At 42.2% G+C, this 22,541-nt stretch overlaps 1 protein-coding gene across 2 annotated transcripts in view; it reads left to right on the forward strand.

The window, feature by feature from the left end:
• Nucleotides 1-18,483, forward strand: part of BTBD3 (BTB domain containing 3) — a 28,745-nt gene extending 10,262 nt beyond the window's left edge. Inside the window, exons 2-5 of one of the 2 annotated variants that reach the window (XM_080930987.1) lie at nucleotides 10,253-10,532; nucleotides 10,999-11,089; nucleotides 11,611-11,729; nucleotides 14,536-18,483. In XM_080930987.1, coding sequence (XP_080787113.1) covers nucleotides 10,390-10,532; nucleotides 10,999-11,089; nucleotides 11,611-11,729; nucleotides 14,536-15,568 — 1,386 coding nt within the window. In that variant the 5' untranslated portion in view covers nucleotides 10,253-10,389 and the 3' untranslated portion in view covers nucleotides 15,569-18,483. Of the gene's footprint in view, nucleotides 1-9,837; nucleotides 10,533-10,998; nucleotides 11,090-11,610; nucleotides 11,730-14,535 lie in introns of those variants that run through there. The other variant, XM_080930986.1, reaches the window with a different exon arrangement.
• The last annotated feature ends 4,058 nt before the right edge of the window (nucleotides 18,484-22,541 follow it).

Here is a 22,541-nt window from a genome sequence, read left to right on the forward strand (position 1 = left end):
CGGAGTGCTGTGAGAATGACAGGCTGCTGAAGAGCATTTATACTATGAAGAAAGAAGAGGACAAGTCAAAAGAACTCTAGTGAATGAGTCAGAGTGGGCTCATAGAGATCCAGATTGTAAGTCCTGTGGCTTTGTCCTGATTGTGCAAGCAAGATAGGGTTTCTTTTGCCTGCGTAGATGTTTGCCTATCCTCCTGGTGAGCAGCAGAGTCCACTCCCATTGTTATGATAACTGTTTTTTTTTTTTGTTGTTGTTGTTGTTTTGTTTTTATGACGACCATCTCTGTACAGCTGAGATTTGGCCATCTGCCATTTAATAAACATCTCTCTCTCCCTTTGTCTCCCTGATTGATGTTATTTTAAATTTTACTAGAGGATATTAGGAAAAGCAAATAGTAAATCCTCACTACTTCCGTGACATGCCCACAGCTGCCTATATAAAGAGAACTAGCTGACTTAGATAGAGATTACCTTCTGTCTTGAGAGCCTGAGGGTGACCTTGCTCTGATTCCAGTTGTCACCACACTGACATGGATCTCCTATGAGACCGTGCAGCTGTAAGATGTATCAAAATGTGTTATTAAGAAAATTTAAGAGTTCTCCCCTCTGAAGATGTATGGTAACTTCAGTGACAGTTAAGGACCACAGCACATGCTTGTGTCTGAGTGTTGTGTGATGTAGATTGGGGAAACCCAGATTTAATAACAGGTTCTTGACTTTTGAAAAAGAGACACGTTTTAAGAGCATTAGACTATTTTATTTTTACCTAGGGTAGTACAAGCACTAACCTACTTAAATAGTACAGTTATCACAAGAAATAAAACTTACCGCGCCGCATATTATTGGAGTTGAGCTTTCGTTTCACATACCTTATTTTGTTGTTTTATTATAAGAAACCAAGTTAAGTATAGACGTTCCCCAGCATGTATTCATTTTACAACAGCAAGAGAAGGGGGCAACAAAGGAATGCTTTACTGGCGCCATCTTATTTTCCCTGGCATATGGAGGTTCTCTGAATGTTTCTTGGTGTCGATGTGATTAAGGTTAAACAAAAATGTACAGTACACCATCCCTTCATAACATCTTTCACAACACACCCAAGGAATTGCAGTTTGAAGCTAATTAAAAACCCAGGCCAGGGGGGAGATGCTGTAGCTGTTGAGAATGCATAATATTGCCTTTGCAGAAGAACTGGGCTCAGTTCCCTGCAGCCACACGACAGCTTACTACTGCCTGGAATTTTTGTGACAGCAGCTCTGGTGCCATCTTCTGGCATGCATGAATACCTGCATGCATTTGGTGCACATAAACTAATATAGACACACACACACAGAGAAATCTTAAAATTAATTGAAAATAATATAAGCCATTTTTAATTTGAACTTAGAAGAGATTTTTACTCTGAGCTTTTGCAGGAAGTTAGTGGTTTTGTTTTTGTTTTCCTCTCCTCCTCCTCCCCTCCTCCTCTCCTCCTCCCCCTCCTCTTCTTTTTACAGTATCCCCATCATAGGCTTCTTTTGCAAGAGACTGTTGTTAATAATTTTGGTAATATCTCTGTCTTTTTAAACTTTCGTTTGAAAGTGTATATTTCAGAGAAGGTATGTTAGAACCAAGCATGGGGTGTGATCTTCAGCTCCTAGTACCTGAGGACTGAGGTAAAGGGATTGCTCTGAGTTTGAGGCTAGCCAGGTCCATGGAGCAGGACCTATTACAGGAAGGAAGAAAGGAAGAGAACAAAGGCTGTGAAGGTGATCTGTCATCCCAGCTACTGCTCCTTTCTAGTCACATTCTTAGACTTTCCTGAGCATCCAACCCTTCAGCTTTGTATCATAATCAGTTGAAGGATATTATATCTTAGTCTTATTATACGTAGTATAAAAGTGAAGTAAGAAACCTCAGTGAGTACTAGTTAACTGACACCATATGGATGGATGTATAGTGGTAAATCTAAATACAGAATTTTAACTGGTTCTTTCTGAATGGAAATAAGGTATTTGGAACAAAAGTTCAGTTCCAATAACAGTATCCTTATGATACTATTCAAGCACATCAAAGAATAAAATTGAAAATGTCTTAATAATCTTTATCTATCGGGTGTTTTGGCGTGACCAGACAGTGGTAAATTGAAGGATTATTTCTAAGCCTTGAGTGGTAAGGGAACAGCATATATTTGGGCAGCATTTTGTTTAGGGTTCTTATTTTTTAGGAGTTTTTTATTAAGAGTTATGGGTGCTGTAGAATTTTGTTTGATTTGGAATCCCACTAGTAGTAATCAAGAGCAGTGCAGAATAAATGTCACGTGGTTTGGATGGTTTGGACTTCTCTACATGCTTTCTTCCCGTTCCTTGTGCTCATTAGATCAGGGTGACTGCTCAGTAGAGTAAGATGTCCATTATTTAAGTTGGAAGTGAAAGGTCTTTCGGATTTTGTGATGATTGTGATGTTCTCGGTGAGTCTCCTAATACAGGTAGCGTTAAGTCCAAGAAAGTAAACTACCACCTTCACGATATACTTATTTGTTGTTTTGTTTTGTTTCTTTTTATAATTTACCAAAGCACATTAATTTTCCTCGCCATCTAAAGCAGACATGATCTGGAAAAGTTCACAGCAATGGTTGTTTGCAGTTGTTCCATTTGGTCGTTCCTAGTAGGATTAGAGATCCCTGTTGGATCAAAACAGCTTCCCTTCAGAGATCTCCAAGGAGATCTCAGGGCCTGGACTTTCTTTGGACTCATTGTTTCCAAGTATATACGAAGTCACAAGGGGGAGGGTATTGGTTATTAGAATAATGTTTCTCACTTTTAAATTAACATGTTAATATAGGTTATTCTGTTTCTCTGAGTATACACAGGATCTTACCTTATTGTAAAGGTAAGTCTAACCTTTAAGGACCACACCATCTCTCTAGCCAGTACACAACATCTTTGTTTGTTAAAGATTTATTTATTTATTATGTATACAGCGTTCTGCCTGCATGTATGCCTTCAGGCCAGAGAAGGCACCAGGTATTATTATAGATGGTCTGAGCTACCATGCGGTTGCTGCGAATTGAACTCAGTACCACTGGAAAACTAGACAGTGTTCTTACCTCTGAGCCACGTATCCTTCCTACACAGCATCTTATAGGGACTTGTTTCACCGCTCAGTTTTATTTTACAGTTAGTGTTAGTACTTGATAAGTCTTTCTCACAGCTGCTACCCAGAGAGTTACTAGTCTCCACTGCTTTCTATTCCTTACCTGCTTACCTGTCAGTGAGAAAAATAACGGAAGTGGGGTGCTTTGCCGAGGCTGGCAGTGCGAGTTTGCACTTCAGGATCTCCACCTACGCTTTCTGCCGTAAAACGGTTGTCATAGTAGCACTCTCAATTGAGGCCTTTCTTCTTGTACTATATGAAATAATGATACCTTGAAGTCAGTGAAATAATTCAACTCAAATTTATACAACTCAACAGAAGAAAAGTAATCTTTTCTCTAGGTTGCTTCACTATTCCCTGAGACAAACAAGATGAGGATTTGCAGTTCTGGTTGACCTGCATTAGAACAGTAGTACTTTCGTCATCAAATGTCCTGGAGCCAGTCAGAATGTGTGCTGGGAACAAAACTCAGTCCTCCTCAAGAGCAGTAAGTGCTCTTAGCCACTGAGCCATTTCTCCAGCCCATAAGTAGGTTGTTTTTTTTTTTAAATCTTAGAAACCTAGAGAGGAAATTATCTATAAAACAGATCATTTAGCATATATAAAACGTTTCTATCTAAATATTTAGATATCTAAAATACTTTTTATCAAAGTATTTTAACCTTTGTAAAATATATTTCTTTAAATAGCTATCTGTAGAGTATCACTTGATAAGTCTTAAATACTCTTTCAAAACCATCTCATTTAATGCATGAATAATTTGAGATTTAAATGAGTTATTTAGTATTCTCAACAAGGTGTGTACTGAGATACGTTATGTTACAGAACTATAATTATTGGATGTGTAAAATGGTACATCGGATTCTTTAAAGAATTAGTTATCACTGAAAATTGATGTGTTCTGACTTTGGATGCTTCCCGTCTAATTTCACGGTTAGTTGGAGTTCTCTCTGGTAAAGGGGGTGACTTAGTAAAACTGACCATCCGCCTTTCTCACCCTTCTAGACAACTGAGGTATGCCTTACCCAAAGGCTTGTGTATCATCAGCTTGTGCTAGAGTTCACGATGGCTCATTGAAGGAGACCAGCTAGAGATGGCTAGTGTGACCATTGCCCGTCACGAGGCTAGATGACTGCTTGTAGCTTCCAGCCTGTTGTAGGCACCGTAGGGCACAACTAGCCAGCATTGGCCTCCTCATTGGTTGTGGCTTGTGATACTGGCTCCAGGTGTAGCTTTGGTGACAGCAGTTTGGGATTCCATGGCCCTGTTCTGAACACACACTTGAGAATGTTGATTATCCAGACTGGAAAATCAGAGTGAGCTGCAAAGACTTGGGCCCACAGGTAGGGCCAGACCACACCAGGAAGATGAAAGATCAGCAGCTACACTGCCTGAAGGTGCTGCACGGAAGGGGATGGGGAGCCAGAGCCTTATGTTCTGGTTGAGTTTATCATAAATGATGCTTTCTGCTTAAGTCGGGTTCCCACTTATCACCATTTCAACTGACCAACATATAATTTTGACTTCACAATGTGAGAGGGCTGAGCCTTAAGAATTATTCTGTTTGGCAGATGAGAATGAGGCTCTCGGATATTAAGTAACCAACCTTAAAGTCAAACTTGTTACTGGATCTTACTTTTTCACTATGCATGCTGTCTTGGTTGCCTCTTCATTTATCACCTGATTTAGAAAGTATGTAGCACATTTTCTGGCACCTGCTGCCATCTTTAGGGGCTGCCAGCATTTGGTCACTTTCCTCTCTAACCTCCCAGATCACAAGCATAAGGCTTGCTTGGTCCTGAAAGGACAGAGAAGCAAATACCAGGTGCATTCTAACTCAGTTCATCAGGTTGACTGGTCTCCTGTGAGTCCGGGTTGAGAGGGCCACTCCTCTTGTCTACTACACTGACTTGGTTTTACGTGTCCTGTAACAAGCCATGTACAAGTCCAGACAGCGATGCTAGAGTTAGAACAAGCTAAACAAGAGTTGCCAGCATTGTTGTGGACGCAGAACCCCATGTTAACCTGGAGTATCTGGTTTTCTGACCTTAGATTTACCTGGAGAACCTCCTGGATATCAGCAACTTCCCCATGGCTCTTCCTTCCCATTAGAGCACTTTCTAGATCCTGTCCATTTCTTTTCTGAAATGCCCCAACATGGGTGTGGACCATGTATGTTTCTGGCTTTTGTCTTTGTGAACTCTGCACATATATTTTTCTTATATGGATTAGAAATACAAACAGGAGATTACGTGTGGTGTGGTTGCCGTGAGTGGTAGAGGACTTGAATGGGACCAGACAGAACTGGGCAAGCAGACCTGCCTTGCAGTCCCTGTGTCTCCCTCCTGTTTACTGTGGACTTCAGTTTATAGATCCCCACATTACAGATCCTCACACTTCTGTAATGCGAGTGGCCTGTCAGTTAGACTGTGGCTCTTCAGACTTCCAAGAGTCCCTTGCCCATACTGCCTTTGTAAGTTGAAGACAAGCCAACCGAGAACCCTCCTGTGGAGAAAGGATGATCTAAGTGAGCCTAAGCTCTGTTGATAATTTTCTCATTAATTCAGAATCCAGTGAAGATAGATAATGGTGATTCAACTTTCGAGCAATTATAAAATCAATAGGAACCCACTGTGATTAGCTAACCTTTGGACCCAGGTTTTCTACTTCTTCCTGTTTTGTGCCCAGCTCCTAGTACAGTGCAGGCTCTGTACTGTGTATCTTGGAAATGCTTTCTTTAAAGGTTGAAGGGTTTCTTGACCTACTTCCCTCATTAAGGGAGATTAACTATATCTCAAAAAGCTCTATAAAGGAGGAAGTGTAGGAACAAGTAAGGAAATGCTAGCAGCTTTTTCGACGAGTTTTCCAAACTGCAGGTGCTGTATCTGGATTGGAGAGGGAGTAGATGAGATTTTATTTTTATCTGTATGAGGGGGTGTTACGTATTTAATGTAGTAAACTAGAAACAAGAACAGAGAACAAAGACACACAGATTCATGCCAGTTTGTTTGTTTGTTTCCATAACGTTTTACTTAAGTTGTTCTTGGCCCCTTATGACCCATTTGGGGATTGGACAACCCTTTCACCCAGAGACCATTGGAAACACAGATTTTACATGAAGATTCACAACAGTAGTGAAATCACAGTTATGAAGTAGCAATGAAAATACTTGTATGGTTGGGGTCACCACAGCATGAGGAAGGGTATTGAAGGTGGTGATGCTGTTTTCCTGTGTTCTGGAATTTTTATTACTCAGAAAGGCAGATGGAAGCTGTTGTCTTTCCAGAAGCATCATCCCACACTGAGATTTCGCATGCGGTTTGGTGGATTTTGTGTGCACACTGTTAGGTACATGGCGTCTAACCGTCTTTTTCTTCTGATTATCCCTAGTCTTAAGTGTTTGATGGAAATGAGCCTTGGATATTAAGCTTCAGGTACCCCACAAAATAATCCGGTTTCTCAAACCAGTCATTTGAAAGATTGACTGTATCAAGAGTAACATCAAAATATAAAAGAGTAAGATAGAAAAAAAATCAGCTAGAACTTTAATATTTTCAACTCTTCAGATATGTATGCTCTGCTCTAAGTCAGAGTATAAGATGTGTTTCTAATTGGACTAAGCATCGTTGGAGAAATGTCCTTCCGAACAGTCCTCACTGTTGAGCTGAGAAAACTGGGTCCCTTAGAGACTGACTTGATTTCAAGGCCTGTTCCCATAATTTGGGGTTAAGTGGCTTAGCCAGAATGGAACAGTTTTCTTGGTTGCTGATGTCACCTACATGTGCAAAATTAGGGAGTTAATTATTTAGGGCTTGGCTGGTTCATCTGCTTGGTATTTCTGCTGTTGACCCCTGAGAATCTGGACTAGAACTTCTTTTCCAGAGAACCATATGCTTTAGGTTGACTGACTTGGCTGGCTGTTCACCTGGATCCTAGAATGGCACCATGAATCAGAACAGAAGAATTTCAGAACAAGATAGGAGAGGTTAAATCCCTGGTTCTAATAGATTAAATTACCTTGAGTTTTTGCTCATGGGTTTGAGTTGAAGGTACTATGTTGGCAGGTGTTGAACCTGGATCTTTGGGGAAGTCTCACTCAAACCTCAGTGCCTTGCACACTGCGGGCAAGTTCTTGTTAAAATCTTATGATTCCAAGTTCCGTGAGGCCCTAAAGGCTCCTGGGGCATGCTGCTTCTGGCCCCGGGACTGCAGTTTTAGCAGCAGTGTATGGCCTGTCTTGTCACCTGAGCAGGAAAGGCAGCTGTCTGTCTGTCTGTCTGTATCTGTCTGTCTGTCTCTGTCTCTGTCTCTGTCTCTCTGTCTCTCTCTCTCTCTCTCTCTCTCTCTCTCTGTGTGTGTGTGTGTGTGTGTCTTTTTAACAGCCACCTCACCAGCCTCTGGCCTTCTATAGCAAGCACTGCCCTAGTGACCCTGTAGTACTTACCTCTCCTCCTCTTACTTTTCCTGTTTCCTGCTTTTCTACAACGCTTGGTTTTCCCCAATACCTGGGACCTTTCATTTCAAAAGAGTGTTTTCTAAAACCTTATGTAATTTCCTTTCTTAAACTACTATATGCACTTACCCCATTCTCCTTAGTGATGTAAGAGCTGTGGTTTGGGAGATTTACATTCTGCTACATATAGCTATGTATAAGAAGAGTAAAGCCCTCAAAGTGTTCTTTTGTTTCTTCTGTTTTGTCTCCTTCTGTTGCCAGCTAATAATGACTGCCTCAAATCAGCTGGCTTCCTCTTCCATTTTAATTGGTTAGTCTGACCTCAGGAGCCAGATACTGGGTTTGTTAGAAATATGTTTGGGATTTATGCTCAGAAATACCTCCTATCAGAAGGGCTTTGTAAGCACCTGTGAATGAGAACTTCAGCCGCAGCCAGTAGAGAGACCCTCTATTCGACCTTCCTGGCAGGCAGCTCACTCAGAAGCTACTTCTTTTCCTCTGTGTCCTGTGTGAGTGATGAAAGTCTGTTTGACTCTGCAAGTGAGTGTGTGTGTGTGTGGGGGGGTGTGAGGAGGCAGAGGTTGACATTGAGTGTCTTCTGCTGCTCTCTGTTATTTTTTGAGACAATGTCTATTTATTTAACTAGGCTAACTGACTAGCAAGGCCTTACTTAAGCTTTACCTGCTAGAGTCAGGGTTGTAGGCACAGGCTGCTGTACTGTTCCTTCCTTCCTTCCTTCCTTCCTTTCTTCCTTCCTTTCTTCCTTCCTTCCTTCCTTCCTTCTATCCATCTATCCATCCTTGCATTGCAATAATTTACTCACCAGCCAAGCTGTCTCCAGGGCCTTCTAAATACATTCAAAAAGGTTATTATATCCCTAACATTATCCTCGAAGTACAACAGGTGATTCGTAAGGGTATTGATGTGTGGGGTCTTAGCCCTGCAGTTGAGGATAAAATAATTGTAATAAATAAGCAGCCACTTGGTTCCATCAGAAATGGGGATAGGTAACCATGTCTGTGTCTCTCTTACACTCTGTTCTTGCAGTGCCTTTCAAATGAGTTCTGATAGTGATGACAAAACAAAGGGATGATTTAGGATTAAGATGCTAGGGATTTAAACGCTGGTTCCTGGCATGTAATACTGTTGGTTACAGTGAGAGTGTTCTCATTTGCTGAGAAGTCACCATGCAGGTGAATGTTACATAGCATACAGGGCTATGGACCCAAGCGATCGGGGTCCAGGGACAGCCAACAACCCCTGTCTTTACAAACCGAAGCTCCAGTAGATGCTGTTTTACTAGCAGCTGCTGGGGAAGCCTTATTCTTATCTAAAGCAGAGACCTTTTTGCCTTGTAACTAGTTAGCGGGAGACTGATCGTTTTAAATAGCCCTCCTACTGGTGTTGATTTTTAGCTTATAGATTATTTAAAATTTGTATGACAAGATTAAATTTAGCCTTTGGAGTTGAGTTGGATTTTGAGATCTTGAGCGGTACCCTATCTGACTTATCTTTAGTGAATCACAGGGTTTAAACACTATCAGATTTGTCTCATTTGAATGCTATTTTCATATCTAGAATTTGCCTTATGCTTCCGTACAGTTAAGCATGCTGGTATAAGCTCATTGTAATTAACAGTGTTTTGTGACCTGGGACACATGTCCAAGATCAATGCAGAGCTAGAAAACATTGGAAGCAAGCTAAATGCCCGGCCTTAGCAAAGCATCTGGAGAGACTGAAAAAAAGACACCCCCCACCCACCCCCAGCTGTGCTTAAATGCATTTGGTTTAGTTTCAGTACTTTGATTCCCTTTAGCTTTTTAGTCTAGGAGATCCTTTTCAAAATACTTGCAAGTAAACGCTGCTAGGAGGAAGGTTTTTTGCCAGAAAGAGAGATTAGACATATGTGTTCCCATTCTTTGTTAATGGCTTTTGCTTGTTTTGGTGGAAATGAAAATGCTCCTGTGCTAAAGAGAAACAAACCCCTCCCTTCCTGTTTGCAAATGTCTTTCATTTGCTGTTTATCTTAATTAAATATACAGTAGAAAAGAGAATGTAACTGCTGCTCCTTTAATAGCCGAGCTGTGCACGCTACAATAGGTGTCACTGTTTGGCCTCGACCAATCCTGATTGGTGGCTTCAGCTATTGGCTCGGAGCTCTGGCTGTCTGACTCCGTCTGCAGGGCTGTAACACCTACTCTCCCTCCCGATCCATTCACCACACAACTTCGCCGGTCGGTCGGTCGCACTGACTCGCTGGGCTCGCCACATCTTGCTAACCTAATTCCGAAAGCAAGCACCTCGGTTCTCTGCCTGTCTCCCTTGCTCAGCATACGCTTTTCAGGTGATCCAGAAAACGGCTGTTCTCATGCGCAGATAAGGAAAGCAGGAATCATGATGGGAATGTATTTAACAGATCCGGTCCTGGATAAAACTTAAAGCCAGTTTCTCTTCAACATAGTGAAAAGGTCACCTTGCCTGGCTGGGAAGAGCAGGAAAATACCAGCTTGTCAGTTTCTGTGAACATCTTAGCTCCGGCTAGCCTCTTTGCCTTGATGTTGGAGCAAATTTGCGAAATCTAGCTCTAAAGAGACACATCCTGTACTCATGGTAGATGATAAAGAAAAGAACATGAAATGTCTCACCTTCTTCTTGATGCTTCCAGAGACAGTAAAGAACAGGTCCAAAAAAGGTTCAAAGAAAGCGAACAGTAGCGGCGGCGGCGGCGGCGGCAGTGGGGGCAGCAAGTTGCCCCCAGTTTGTTATGAAATAATTACCTTGAAGACTAAAAAGAAGAAGAAGATGGCTGCTGATATATTCCCCCGTAAGAAGCCAGCCAACTCCAGCAGCACCACTGTCCAGCAGCAGCACCAGCACAATCTCTGTAACAACAACCTCATCCCGGCCCCCAACTGGCAGGGTCTTTATCCAACCATCAGAGAAAGGTAGGCGCCCTTGCTGGCCGGCCAGCTTATTCACTTTCAAAGTTTGCCAGCGTTGAAGTCTCTGCTTTAGCATGACCTGTAATGCAGTTTAACACGAATCTCCGTTTCCTCTTTCCCTAAAGCTTTACTGGTAATAGAAAACTGTCTTGTATCTTTTCCAAAACGGCACAGCTGTTACTCTTAGATAAAAATATTTTTGCAAGCCGTAACATTTAAGCGACAGGGTTGTTGTCTGTGGAGCACAGAGGTGAGAAACCCTTCATTTCTCTAAGTCATGCAGAAGTTTAGATAACTTTTAAAACTTTAGTGACTTCTGTGTGTGTGCAGAGATTCAGACCCTGTATTTGCTTTTGCTGAGACGTGGAACACTGAACTGTTGTTGCCTAGCTTGTAAGTTTGTGTGTTGGGGAAGGGTATGTTAGGAACCCAGGCCTCTGTGAATTAATGAAGTGCCTCTCGTTTGTAGAAATGCGGTGATGTTCAATAACGATCTGATGGCAGACGTACATTTTGTGGTTGGGCCACCAGGTGGGACTCAGCGGTTGCCAGGACACAAAGTAAGCAACAGCTGCTTTACCCGTTTAGTCCTGAGATTTATGTGGAGGGACCCTGTCCGCACACAGCTTGCTGAGGGCAGGAACTATGTGTTTCGCCCAGTTACAGAGATGCAGACCTTGGGCCACTCTCAATTTTGTCTTTGTTTCCTTCTACATGTTTGTATATATTGCCCAGAAAAATGCCCCCCCCCCCCAAGGGTAGGAAATGTTGTAACAGCTTTGGAAAGTCCTCTGTTTACTGTTCCTATAGAAATCAGATAAATAGTCCTTGGTTTTATTTATTTTACAATGGGCTGGGGGTGTGTATTAATGTTAAAGCTTTGAGATGCTGGTAGAGAGCCCAGTTTGTGTGAAAAGCCTGTGCTCCCCCGTCAGGATACACCGTAACCTGGCTGTTTCAAAGATGTCGGTTAGTTCACCTTACATCCCCCCAGCCCTGCCTTGCTAGCTGTCTTTTGGGATTAACTTGCTGAAAATGCTTTCAGTTTAGTGCGTGAAATGAGATTTCCCTTTCTCCACAGTACGTCTTAGCAGTCGGGAGCTCGGTGTTCCATGCAATGTTTTATGGAGAGCTTGCTGAGGACAAAGATGAAATCCGAATTCCAGACGTCGAACCTGCCGCCTTCCTTGCCATGCTAAAGTAAGCATTATTTGTGCGTTTGGAAAGAGTTTGCCTGTGTCGAATTTGTGCTCTGCCGCCTTCTGAGTCAGATCTAAGTTTCGTGTCAGAGGAGAGGCTCTGAAGAGAGAGGGTGCTGCTTGCCTTGGAAACGGTCTTAGAGCTGTGCTGCATTTCTCACAGAAGTCAGATGAAGGGATGCAGGCATTTAGTGCCGTTTCTTAGCCTAGAGCCCAGGGGCTCACGGAGGGAACTGCGTTTTAATGACATTTTAAAAGAAAAATAGCTTTCTGGAAAAAACACTGTTTAATAGGGATGTTCTCTTCCCAAAGCAGTACAGGCTGAGAAGTCTTCAGAGGAATAACGCTTACTTCACAGTAACAGCAATTATGTACCTCAATTAGCTGGCAGTACTGGGAAGACCCAGCGGTTTCCTCACTATCTTTGTCCACAAACATTTCACCCACAAGATTGGACATGCTTATGGTCATGAAAAGATACTTGAAGGGGTAGTTTCCTGTCGTTTGTAGCTTAATGTAAGCAATTTTAAATTAGTAATATAAAGTTGTAAAAAAGATTAGGGTAGTCACGTATTTACATAAAAATTTATCTCTTATTGATCCTCTGCAGACTCTACTGCATGTTAATCGGGTACCAACAATCATCTTTACCAATGCCTAATGCTAAACAGTGGGGTTTAAACCTAGTTATTATAAGCTGTATTATTAAGGTTTTCTTCATTGTTCAAAGTTATATGTTGGTCTGGGGATTTCAGTTCACTGGAATAAATTAAAAAAAGTGTTTTTGATGAAAAATCACCCAGTGGTTCAAAACGTTTGGCTGTAGTCTCACAGTTTTTAAAACAATCATTATTTATTGTGTACTGCTTACTGAAAAAATAAGTTAGAGTCAGCTTCAGAGTTTTTACGTCTGTAATTCCTTGGTCTTGTAATGGCTTTGAAGCCTAATTGAACTAGAACTTGCCCAGTAGGGAGCAGGGAGATTAAAGGCAAGTGAGCATGGGAGACACCATAACATTAACCGCTTCATCACGTTTTAACCTTCAGAGTCCATTAGAGACAGTCACTGAGAACCCTCTCCTACCTGCTTGGATCCTTGCCCTTCGCTGCTGCCTGTGAAGTCAGCTCTGAGTGTGACAGTGCCATCTGTTGTTGGTGGAATGCAGCCCTAGTTAGCATCTCAGTGCCACTGAAGTCAAGTAGGGTGTTGTATCCTGGACACATGAACAGTCAAGAAGCAGGAGCAAGAATGGTAGAATGTTACATCTTGCCCAAGTCACTTGATACATGATTTGCCAAGGCTCTTCCCTTGCAGATGAAGTTCTAGAGCCTGCTAGCACCATGTTTAAGAATGCTGGAATCAGGTGGACTGCAAAGATCAGGGCTTGAGTGAGGCTCCATTTGTCTTGTTGGTGTGGGATAGTTATGACGGTAGGAACTGGGGAGTCCTGGGGAGCAGCTGTACTCAGAAAAGGAGTGGCAGTGCCCTTGAGTTCCAGGGCGAGGCTACAAATCCAGCCCATGTTCTGGATGCTCTCCTGGCCTTAGGCAAAGCACAAGTGTGCTGCGCTGTGCTGCTGAGCGGTCATGCCGGTGTAACCGGCTGAGCCCGTGAGGAAGAGCGTTTCCTGGAAGCAGTGTTTGTTACTGAGGAAACTTTTCGGCTCGTACGTGTGCGTTTATGTTTTTGGACTAAAATAACTATTAAAAAACAGGCAGAGTACTTGCTGCTTTAGCTTTAAAGCTTTGATAGGTTTTGTCAGTGTTGTTCACGGCAGAGTTCTCACTGGTTACCCCTTTATCCTGTAATGAGATAGCAGGTTGTCTTAACAGACTGTCTCGAGAAATTGCCACCATTCCCCCAAACCCAAGAAGGGTGTCCTTTCCTAAGATAGGTGCGGTTCACCAAAGCATAGGTCAGTGAACACGTAAGGTTCTAGTGCGGGCAGTGCACACCGTAGTTCTGGAAATGGGCGAGTGTACGTTTAGAACTCATGGATACGAAAGATTTGCAGAATTCTCTGAAAAGGTAGTCTGGAAGTTTGTGTGTGGTGATTTATTGAACTTGGAACCACTTCAGAAATACTTAACATCAGGTTTTTGTTTTGTGTTTTAGAAAAGTATCAAGTCATTAAAATTTTTAATTTTGACCTTACAGTTTCAAAAGACATTTGTTTTTATTGAAACAGAAAGTGGAATAAAACTGTATGTTTACTTTAAACTTTGGTGAGGCTGAAGAGAGAGATGGGTCAGGGGTTATGAATGCTGCTTCTGCGGAGGACCAGGATTCGGGTCCTAGCACCCTCTCAGATGGCTCACAGCTGCCTGTAACTCTAGTTGCAGGGAGCCAGGGCCCTCTGGACTCCAGGAGTACCCAAGTGCACAAGCGTACACTCATGCACACGTAAATAAATGATTTTTTTAAGCTGTAGGATTGGGAATGTCAGCTCTTTAACATTTAATACGTATAATAGAATGTTGCTGTGTTTTCATAATCTTATCTCTGATTCACAGTCATCTTTTAGATAATTGCAGTATCTCCTATTTTATTGAAAATGCACTGAATATGTCTTTATAAGATAGAGGATGAATAGTAACACAAAGTTAATCCCCTTAATTATATAAGCTTACTGCTGAGCTGAAATATTAATACCTTATGAATGTATTCCGGATGCTTCTTTAACATGTTTGTTGTAACTGTCACATGAAATTATATTCTTGGACAGGCTTGAAAGCAGTGGCTTCCTTCCTTTCTGCACATGCTCGTTCTGTGGAAATTCGCTTACATGTTGGCTACTTTTTTTCAGATACATCTATTGTGATGAAATTGACTTGGCTGCAGACACAGTGCTGGCCACACTGTATGCTGCCAAAAAGTACATAGTTCCTCACCTTGCCAGAGCCTGTGTTAATTTCCTGGAGACCAGCCTAAGCGCCAAGAACGCCTGCGTTCTCCTCTCTCAGAGCTGCCTGTTTGAGGAGCCGGACCTGACACAGCGTTGCTGGGAGGTGATAGATGCCCAAGCCGAGTTAGCGCTCAAGTCTGAGGGATTCTGTGACATCGACTTCCAGACACTCGAAAGTATCCTCCGCAGGGAAACGCTGAATGCCAAAGAAATAGTGGTTTTTGAAGCAGCCCTGAATTGGGCTGAGGTGGAATGCCAGCGGCAAGATCTGGCCTTGAGCATTGAAAATAAACGCAAGGTCCTAGGAAAGGCACTGTACTTGATCCGCATCCCCACCATGGCCCTGGATGACTTCGCCAATGGTGCTGCACAGTCTGGGGTATTAACTCTCAATGAGACCAATGACATCTTCCTCTGGTACACCGCATCCAAAAAACCGGAGCTGCAGTTTGTGAGTAAGGCCCGCAAGGGCCTGGTCCCCCAGCGTTGTCACCGATTCCAGTCATGTGCCTATCGGAGCAACCAGTGGCGCTATCGGGGTCGCTGTGACAGCATCCAGTTTGCAGTTGATAAGAGGGTGTTCATCGCAGGCTTCGGGCTGTATGGCTCCAGCTGTGGCTCTGCAGAGTACAGTGCTAAGATTGAACTCAAACGGCAGGGCGTTGTCCTGGGCCAGAACTTGAGCAAGTACTTCTCAGATGGATCCAGCAATACCTTCCCTGTGTGGTTTGAATACCCAGTGCAGATTGAGCCAGACACCTTCTACACAGCCAGTGTGGTGCTGGATGGCAATGAACTCAGCTACTTTGGACAAGAAGGCATGACGGAAGTTCAGTGTGGCAAGGTGACTGTCCAGTTCCAGTGCTCCTCAGACAGCACCAATGGCACTGGTGTACAGGGAGGGCAGATCCCCGAGCTCATATTCTATGCCTGAACTTTTCTTCTCTTATGCAGCATGAGGGGCCCACATGGGCCCTCCTTGCCTGACGCTTAGCTCATCTGCAGACGTGTGGTCAGCACAGGTAATTTGTAATGAATGAAGCAGTAGGCAGTTTCTAATGTCTTTGAACCTTTTCATTATGTACAGGCTAAAATGCAACATTCCGCTTTTAACTATATGCTTAGAAGAGCCAAGTTCTTACTCAGGCTTTGTGGATTTTGAGTTGCATCTGTACGCCTAGGAGATCATGTACTTTTCCAAGTGCCCCCCAGCCTCCTACTTCTGTACCTCTGAAGAAGATTTTGGATCAACTTGAATTTCCTTTAATGAATGGGAATTTGTATCCTAAAGTAGTATCATTATTTTTAAACAGAACCATTTTCTCTCAATAAATAAAAACAAAAACAAAAAAACAGGTAAACCTCAGTGTACAAATTTGAAAGAATATTTGCTTTTTGACAAGTAAACTTAGAAAGTAAACAGTAGGCCAGTCGTCATGTTTGGCTCTGTTCTTTTTTACATTTGTTGCTTTTAAATTTGTGGCCTAAGTCCATATATGTGCTACCCACTGAGCAGCTCTCACCCTTGGTGTAAGGAATTAGGTGTTTGTTTAGTCCGCGACATCTACTACAAGGCCGACTTATATTCTTTCAGGTTAGAAGACAAGATACCAGAATGCACACACTTCTTTCAGAAGTGATGAAGTTAGAAAATGTCATTGTTGATAGGAAGAAAGGTTGCAGACTTGTTAATTTACACCACAGTGGGTTAAAGGGAAGCCTGAAAATGCCCGTAAGGCCAGTAATTCCGTTTACCAGTGAGAAGCAAACACAAGTCAGAAAAGCCACTCTTGCCTGGTAGTTTTGGACTCCCCCTACCCCCCAACATACAAATAAATACACACTCACACACACTATTGACTTGTTCTTAAGTCTTACTACATAGGAGTCCTGTTTCTCCTCCCCCTCTTCTGTTAAAAGAGGACCACACAGTCCTATAGAGGTATGGAGTAACGGTTTTTAGCACTACTTGTCAATGTGATAAAGTGCTCTATATGCTTTTTCTTTTAAATCCAAAACATTCTTTATCTGATCTTTGACCATAGACGATCTTATTTGTTGGTTATGAACAAGCTTCTGGACTGCTAGAACCTGGCCTCTGGCCATCTTGAAGTGCCAATATATGACTGCAGGGTATTTGAGAAATGGTTCGGAGTGACACTGGGTTATACCAAGTATTGACCTCATCAGCATCACATGCAGTTCTTATTTCTCCATGATAACATAAGCAAAGGGAAAAGCTCGCAGACAACTTCTTTCTCATGAAGGCTCGTGTTGGCTCAGTGCCTGTGGCCCTGGTAGTGTCCAGTGTAGTCACTTAAATCTGAAATATCCATGTGTTTCTGGGCAGCTTTTCTGCTCAGTGTGATCCTGAGATGGCTCCCGCCACCCAGAGTGTGGTCCCTGGCCGCCTCCTTCTCCTGCTCTGTAAGCCAAAGTTAGCTTACCTGGAGCAGGGGCTAGTCCTGGGGTGTGTGTGCCTGCGCAATATGTGCATGCAAGTGTGCTTGCCAACTCAGGAACTGCCTCCTCCCAGCCTGGCTAGTGGTGGGTGTGTCAGAAGTAACACCCCCCCCCCAACCCCAACCCCCCCCCTGGTCCCAGCCAGGCTCAGTGAGTGACTGCTGCCACTCACTGGGCTTCTGGGCCATTTCTTCCCCTACAGATATGGGCTTGTGGCCTTTGGCCAGCTTACCTTGTGGAGGAGAGCACTGGATTATGGGAAATGTTTTAATCATTTTGCCATTACATACATCTGTTAACATAGGTGACCAAAAGCTGTTATTGATGACTAGAAGAATATTCCTAGGACAACTTCCCTAACAAAGGGAACGGCAGGTTGTAGTTTTGGCAAAGCATCAATGAGATGAAGGTACATAGTCAATTAAAATTACTTCAACAAAGGTTTTTGCTTTACAGTTATGGTTAAACATTTCAGTAACTCATAGCTACCATACAGATTGGTGTGGTACATGCAAAGTGACTGGAAGGCACTTACTTTTAAGCCAGAGGAGAAGGAACTTTGTTTAGCACAGATTGAGTCCTGTGAGATAGTTGGGCTGGGTGTGATAGCCTTAAAGGGGCAGTGTCTACTCCTAACTCGCTTTTACTGTGACTGAGACACCCTCCATGTGGCTGGGCAAGTGCAGATCACTGAGGATGGAAGAACTTAACTTTATATTAATTATTACGTTTCCAAAAAGATATACCCACTTTCTGACTTGGCCTATGCCAGGAACTGTGGGTAAGATTGAGCAGCTATACCTAAAATAAGAAAGTTTATGTTCTGAATCTATTCTCCTATATGCATTTTTCCAGCAAAATGAAAGATAATGCGCTTGCTTTGGTTTTCTTTGGTAATTTTGAACTTTGTAGTTTATAAGAATAAAAACCATCATTCTGACAGGGCTGGCAGCTCTAGTGTATAAACACAACTTCATTAAGCAGAAAACGCTGTAGATGCTTTGCCCAGCATACTGGCAGTCTTCATCATTGTTCATACTGGGGATAAGGGTAACTAGGCTAGCAGTTCTAATGCAACATTCTTTAATCATATCTTAAGATAGTATTTAAGTAAATGGTCTAATTTCTACATAATTATTGCACTGAACTGTCTTTTTTTTTTTTTAAGGTGTTTAAATAAGCTCAGCTAATTCAGGACACTGTAGCCAATCATGCATCAGTGTGCTTGACTTTAGCAGCTTACAGCGTTATTTATGAAGGAAAATATATAAAGTACCTCATGTTGAATGTTATTGTACTGTATTTTTAATGTAACAGTGCAGATCTTGTTAGACACATGAATGTGTATAATTATGTTAAATGCAAATAAAATAAAACTGGTTCATAGATTTGCTGTTTTAGCATTTTTGTTGCCCTTGAAATAGTAAAAAAAAAAAAATGTCACTTTTGGCTTTTGGTGCGACTGCATTTATAATGATGATTTCATAGGAACATTTGTTTACAAAATATTCAATATCTTTGATTCCCAAAAAAGGTGAAAATTGAGGCAAAAGCATAGGAGAACAGTGAAGATGTTAGTCAGTTACATTGTTCGAGGCCTGACTGCTCAGGAAATGAGAGTGAGCGGATACGTGTGTGCTCCTGTTGTGGGATTGGTGGTGGGCTGGCAATCCCAGCCACAGCTTCTCCATGTACCCACTGTACTGAGAGAGTGCCGTACTGATCCGCATCCGCCTTCTGTTTGCCAAGGTCGTAATTGGATCCAGAAATAAACTGCCAAATAAGAATTTTAGTGCAGTTGTTATATATTCAGTCCATTTCCCGTTCTGCTTCCCAGTGCTAATGCTCTCTGGCCTTTTGGATAACAATCAGTTGTATATCCCTGTGTCACGTACCTATTGCACACAACACAGCCACATCCTCGTTCATAATTATATAAATGTAGTTATGCATACATACATAGTTTTCCTTGTACCTTCCCAATACTTTTTCTCAATCTTTCACCTATCCAGGTTCAGTCTCTATTGACTTGCTCAAAAGATGTTTGGAATTACTCATAAGTATGAGAACTGGAACCCCCTACCCCCACCCCTGTCCTCAGCAGCTTAAAACCACAGCTACAACCTGAATTGCAAAGATCCTTAATCTACCAGAGTCTCAGCTTTTATTTCTTCTTTGCTTCTACTTAAAGTTAATCTGAATGTTTGTTTTCATTAACCAAAGACAGTTGTGGATGATCCAGTTTCATTGTTGGGACTCAAAACCACTTACATTACACCCTCCAGGTTGACTTGCTTGCCTTGGAAGGCTTTGGACCAAAACTTACGAGAAAATTGGAAAGTAAACTAAATGGTATAAATGAAGCTAGTGGGCTATGAATATCTGCTGAGTCTTTGAGATGCTTCGGTGAGCTAAGAGCAGCCTTGGATTATGCCCTGTCTTCCACTTACTGGCCAATTGTTTTTCTTGTTTTAAACTCTACCTATTAGAATATGTATTCCAGTAAAGCCACTTCTGGAGAATTATCTTTTGGAACAGGTTATGCATTTATTTCTATAACTAACATTGGTGGGTGGAAAGTTTCCCTGTTGAAAGTTGGCCAGCATGGGGTAAGAGGGAAATGTAGAAATGGATGAGACCTTCACTGAGGATGCTGCAGTGCTGAGCCCAGGATGCCTGCCGTGTGGCATCTGAGGAGCATTTGCCCATGTTGCTCTCACATCAACCTCTCCCCTGTTGCCTGTTCTGAACCTTCCTAGTAGGGTAGTGATGATTTCCATTTTATGCAGGCTCTGTCCTGGGGATTCCTGGCTAGTTGCCTGTTAACGAACGAAATGTCCAGCAGAAAACGTTTTTGATAGCAGACTGCCTTATGCTCTTAAGTCTAAAATCCCCAAATCTTAGTTTTGAGGTAAGTTGAGCAGCCACAGCTGTGTTTTGGGTCCCTCTGTGGGACAGCTACTCATTACACATCTCTTTAGGCTGCCTGGATGAACAGAGTTAAAGGTTTCTGTGAGGCAGTCTTCCTTCGCTGGGGCCACAGTGGTATAAAATTTCCTTAAGTTAGGACATTATTTGGTTTTTATTATTTTGAGGGAAGTTTTATATGTAATAGACTTCCTTTTATGCCAACCATTTCATCTGTTATTTACAAGATAGAACTTGGGACAAAAAAGCTAAGTAAAAGCAAGTCATAGGAGTGACCTTGTTAATTTTAACAAGAAGACGCTTGTGTGAAACCAGAATAATCTGAGATATTTTTGCTATATGGCAGTCGTTACTAGGGCTATACAGTTAGCATTTTCCTTCCTATCAAAAGATAGGCAATGACTAAGGGTACATGAATAATATTTCAAAGCTTGAAGGAGAGAGTACCACCTTCTGTTACACTGCAGAATAAATGCCTGGGAATGTTCTTTCGAGACATTCTGTGCATCTAACGAATTCTTATTTCTGTGCTTCCTGGACTGTAAACCTTAAAAGTATTTCAGAATCTCTTATTACAGTATTGAAACTGCATGAGCCCTTAACTAATTCAAAATTGAAAGTTGTCATCAATCTTTACTCTTAAAGAAAAATTCCACTTCTAAGAATATTCATAGACAGCAGTGGACTGGAGATCAATGTCTTTCTGGCTCCAACAAGACACAGAAAGTGTAATGAGTCATTCAGAGGATTAACCCACCGCTCATTCAGTCATTGATCTTTTATTGGTCCTTTGCTTCATCGAAAGCAGTCAGAGGTACAGGAAATCAGGCCAGGAAGATATGGGCTATATCATTGGGAGCTTGTGGTTGAAGTCAAGGATGCTGTAATCCTGGATACAGAAGAATCATGGGTGGCTGAGCCACATTCCTCTGAAGTTCTGATGTCAGTCCAAAATGGAGCCCGAGTGACTATATCCAACAGGCTTCCACCTGATGCTAACGCTGTTGTCAGCAGTTTGGATCAAGTATAACTGACCCAGAAAGGGCTATGTGATTACCAAGCAGCAGAGCTGAGAGGAAGGCTGGAACTCCTAGGAGATCATTAGCATGTAGACCAGCTTTAGTCTGGAAAAGAAAATGATTATTGCTAACATAGTCAATTGTAGTGTGGAGCCCAGAAGGAATCCCAGAACAAAAATACCCGCATGTGCCAACAATAAAGGGTCAAAGTAGGATAAAGCTGCAGCCTGTTTGGTACAGGATACTGACCTGGCTGGTAAGCATTCCGTGTGTCCGGCTCATTTATCTGACTTTTAAACAAAATAAGGTAAGGTCACCAAAGAGATTTCAGAATAGACTGGGCAAACTTTTATTTTAGGTATAGGTCTCTGGGCAGGATAGACTGGATCAGGCTAGAGGCCAGGAGGATTCTGGGAGAACAATGTAAATGAAGACTGAAGCAGCTAGGCTAAAACGATGGATATTTGCAGGGTAGGGCTGAGTTTTGAAGAAACTATTATAAAGCAACTTAAGATGAAGAAACCTCTTGCCTTACATTTATTCGTAGGGAGTTTTGGCTTAGCTAAGTAGTTGTCTTATAGAAAGCCTTTGAGATTGTCACCTTACATTCTTTAAAGAAGCTGGAAAATGTAGAGGAGCTAGTGGCTCAGCCTGACGCTGGACTGCCATCCACATTGCTCTGCCTCTGAACCTCCCATCTCTCCAGAATGGTGGTAAGATAATATCGTCCTAGGAGAGTTAGGTGATGACAGCATCCTGACACTCCTGTGGCAGTGCCTGGTGAACAGAAAATCCACCTGTACGTGCTCAGCAAAACCGGAGATGAAAAGTCATAAAGCAAACCATCGATGTTCCTCCTGTGTACATATGTACTTTCAAGTTACACATCCTTTTAGCGAGTTGTCGACGTAGAGAGTTGAGAACAGCCTTGGTGCTATTCTTTTAAACTCTCACACTCAAGAGCCACCGAGTTTGTAAAGCTACAGTGGGCTGTATTGTTGAGGAATTCTCATACTGTAATTAGCTTTCTAATATGAACTTTAATTTTATCATCTTAATGAGGTACAGAAATGATTTATTATGGTGTGGATGTTCTGACACATCAGATGCCTTCTCTGCTAGGATTCTTCAGATGACTGTAAAAGCAAAAGGGGGGTGAAGTAAAGGAGACATTTCCAAAACAAGTCTATGTTGAAGGGTTTTTTTTAAAATTCTTTATTAATTTCAATGTTAAAATAACCTCTTATTGTACTGCAGTTTTAGAGGATTTGGGATATGACTCCTGCAAATATGTTGTGATTAAAACTGCTTTTAGCATTGGTACTGTTTGTTGTTGACAGCAGGGATATGAATGGTGTGGGAATTTTGAATGGTGACTTACATTCATTTAAGTAACCACAGGTGTCCCAGTAGTACTGGTGACTCCAGCCTGGTCCACAGTTGTTGGCAGTCACATCTACCTTGCCTGAGAGTGCTTTCTTCCCTTCTTCATCTACA

The sequence above is a fragment of the Micromys minutus genome (genome assembly GCF_963924665.1).
Source record: "Micromys minutus genome assembly, chromosome: 17".
Classification (NCBI taxonomy): Eukaryota; Metazoa; Chordata; class Mammalia; order Rodentia; family Muridae; genus Micromys; species Micromys minutus.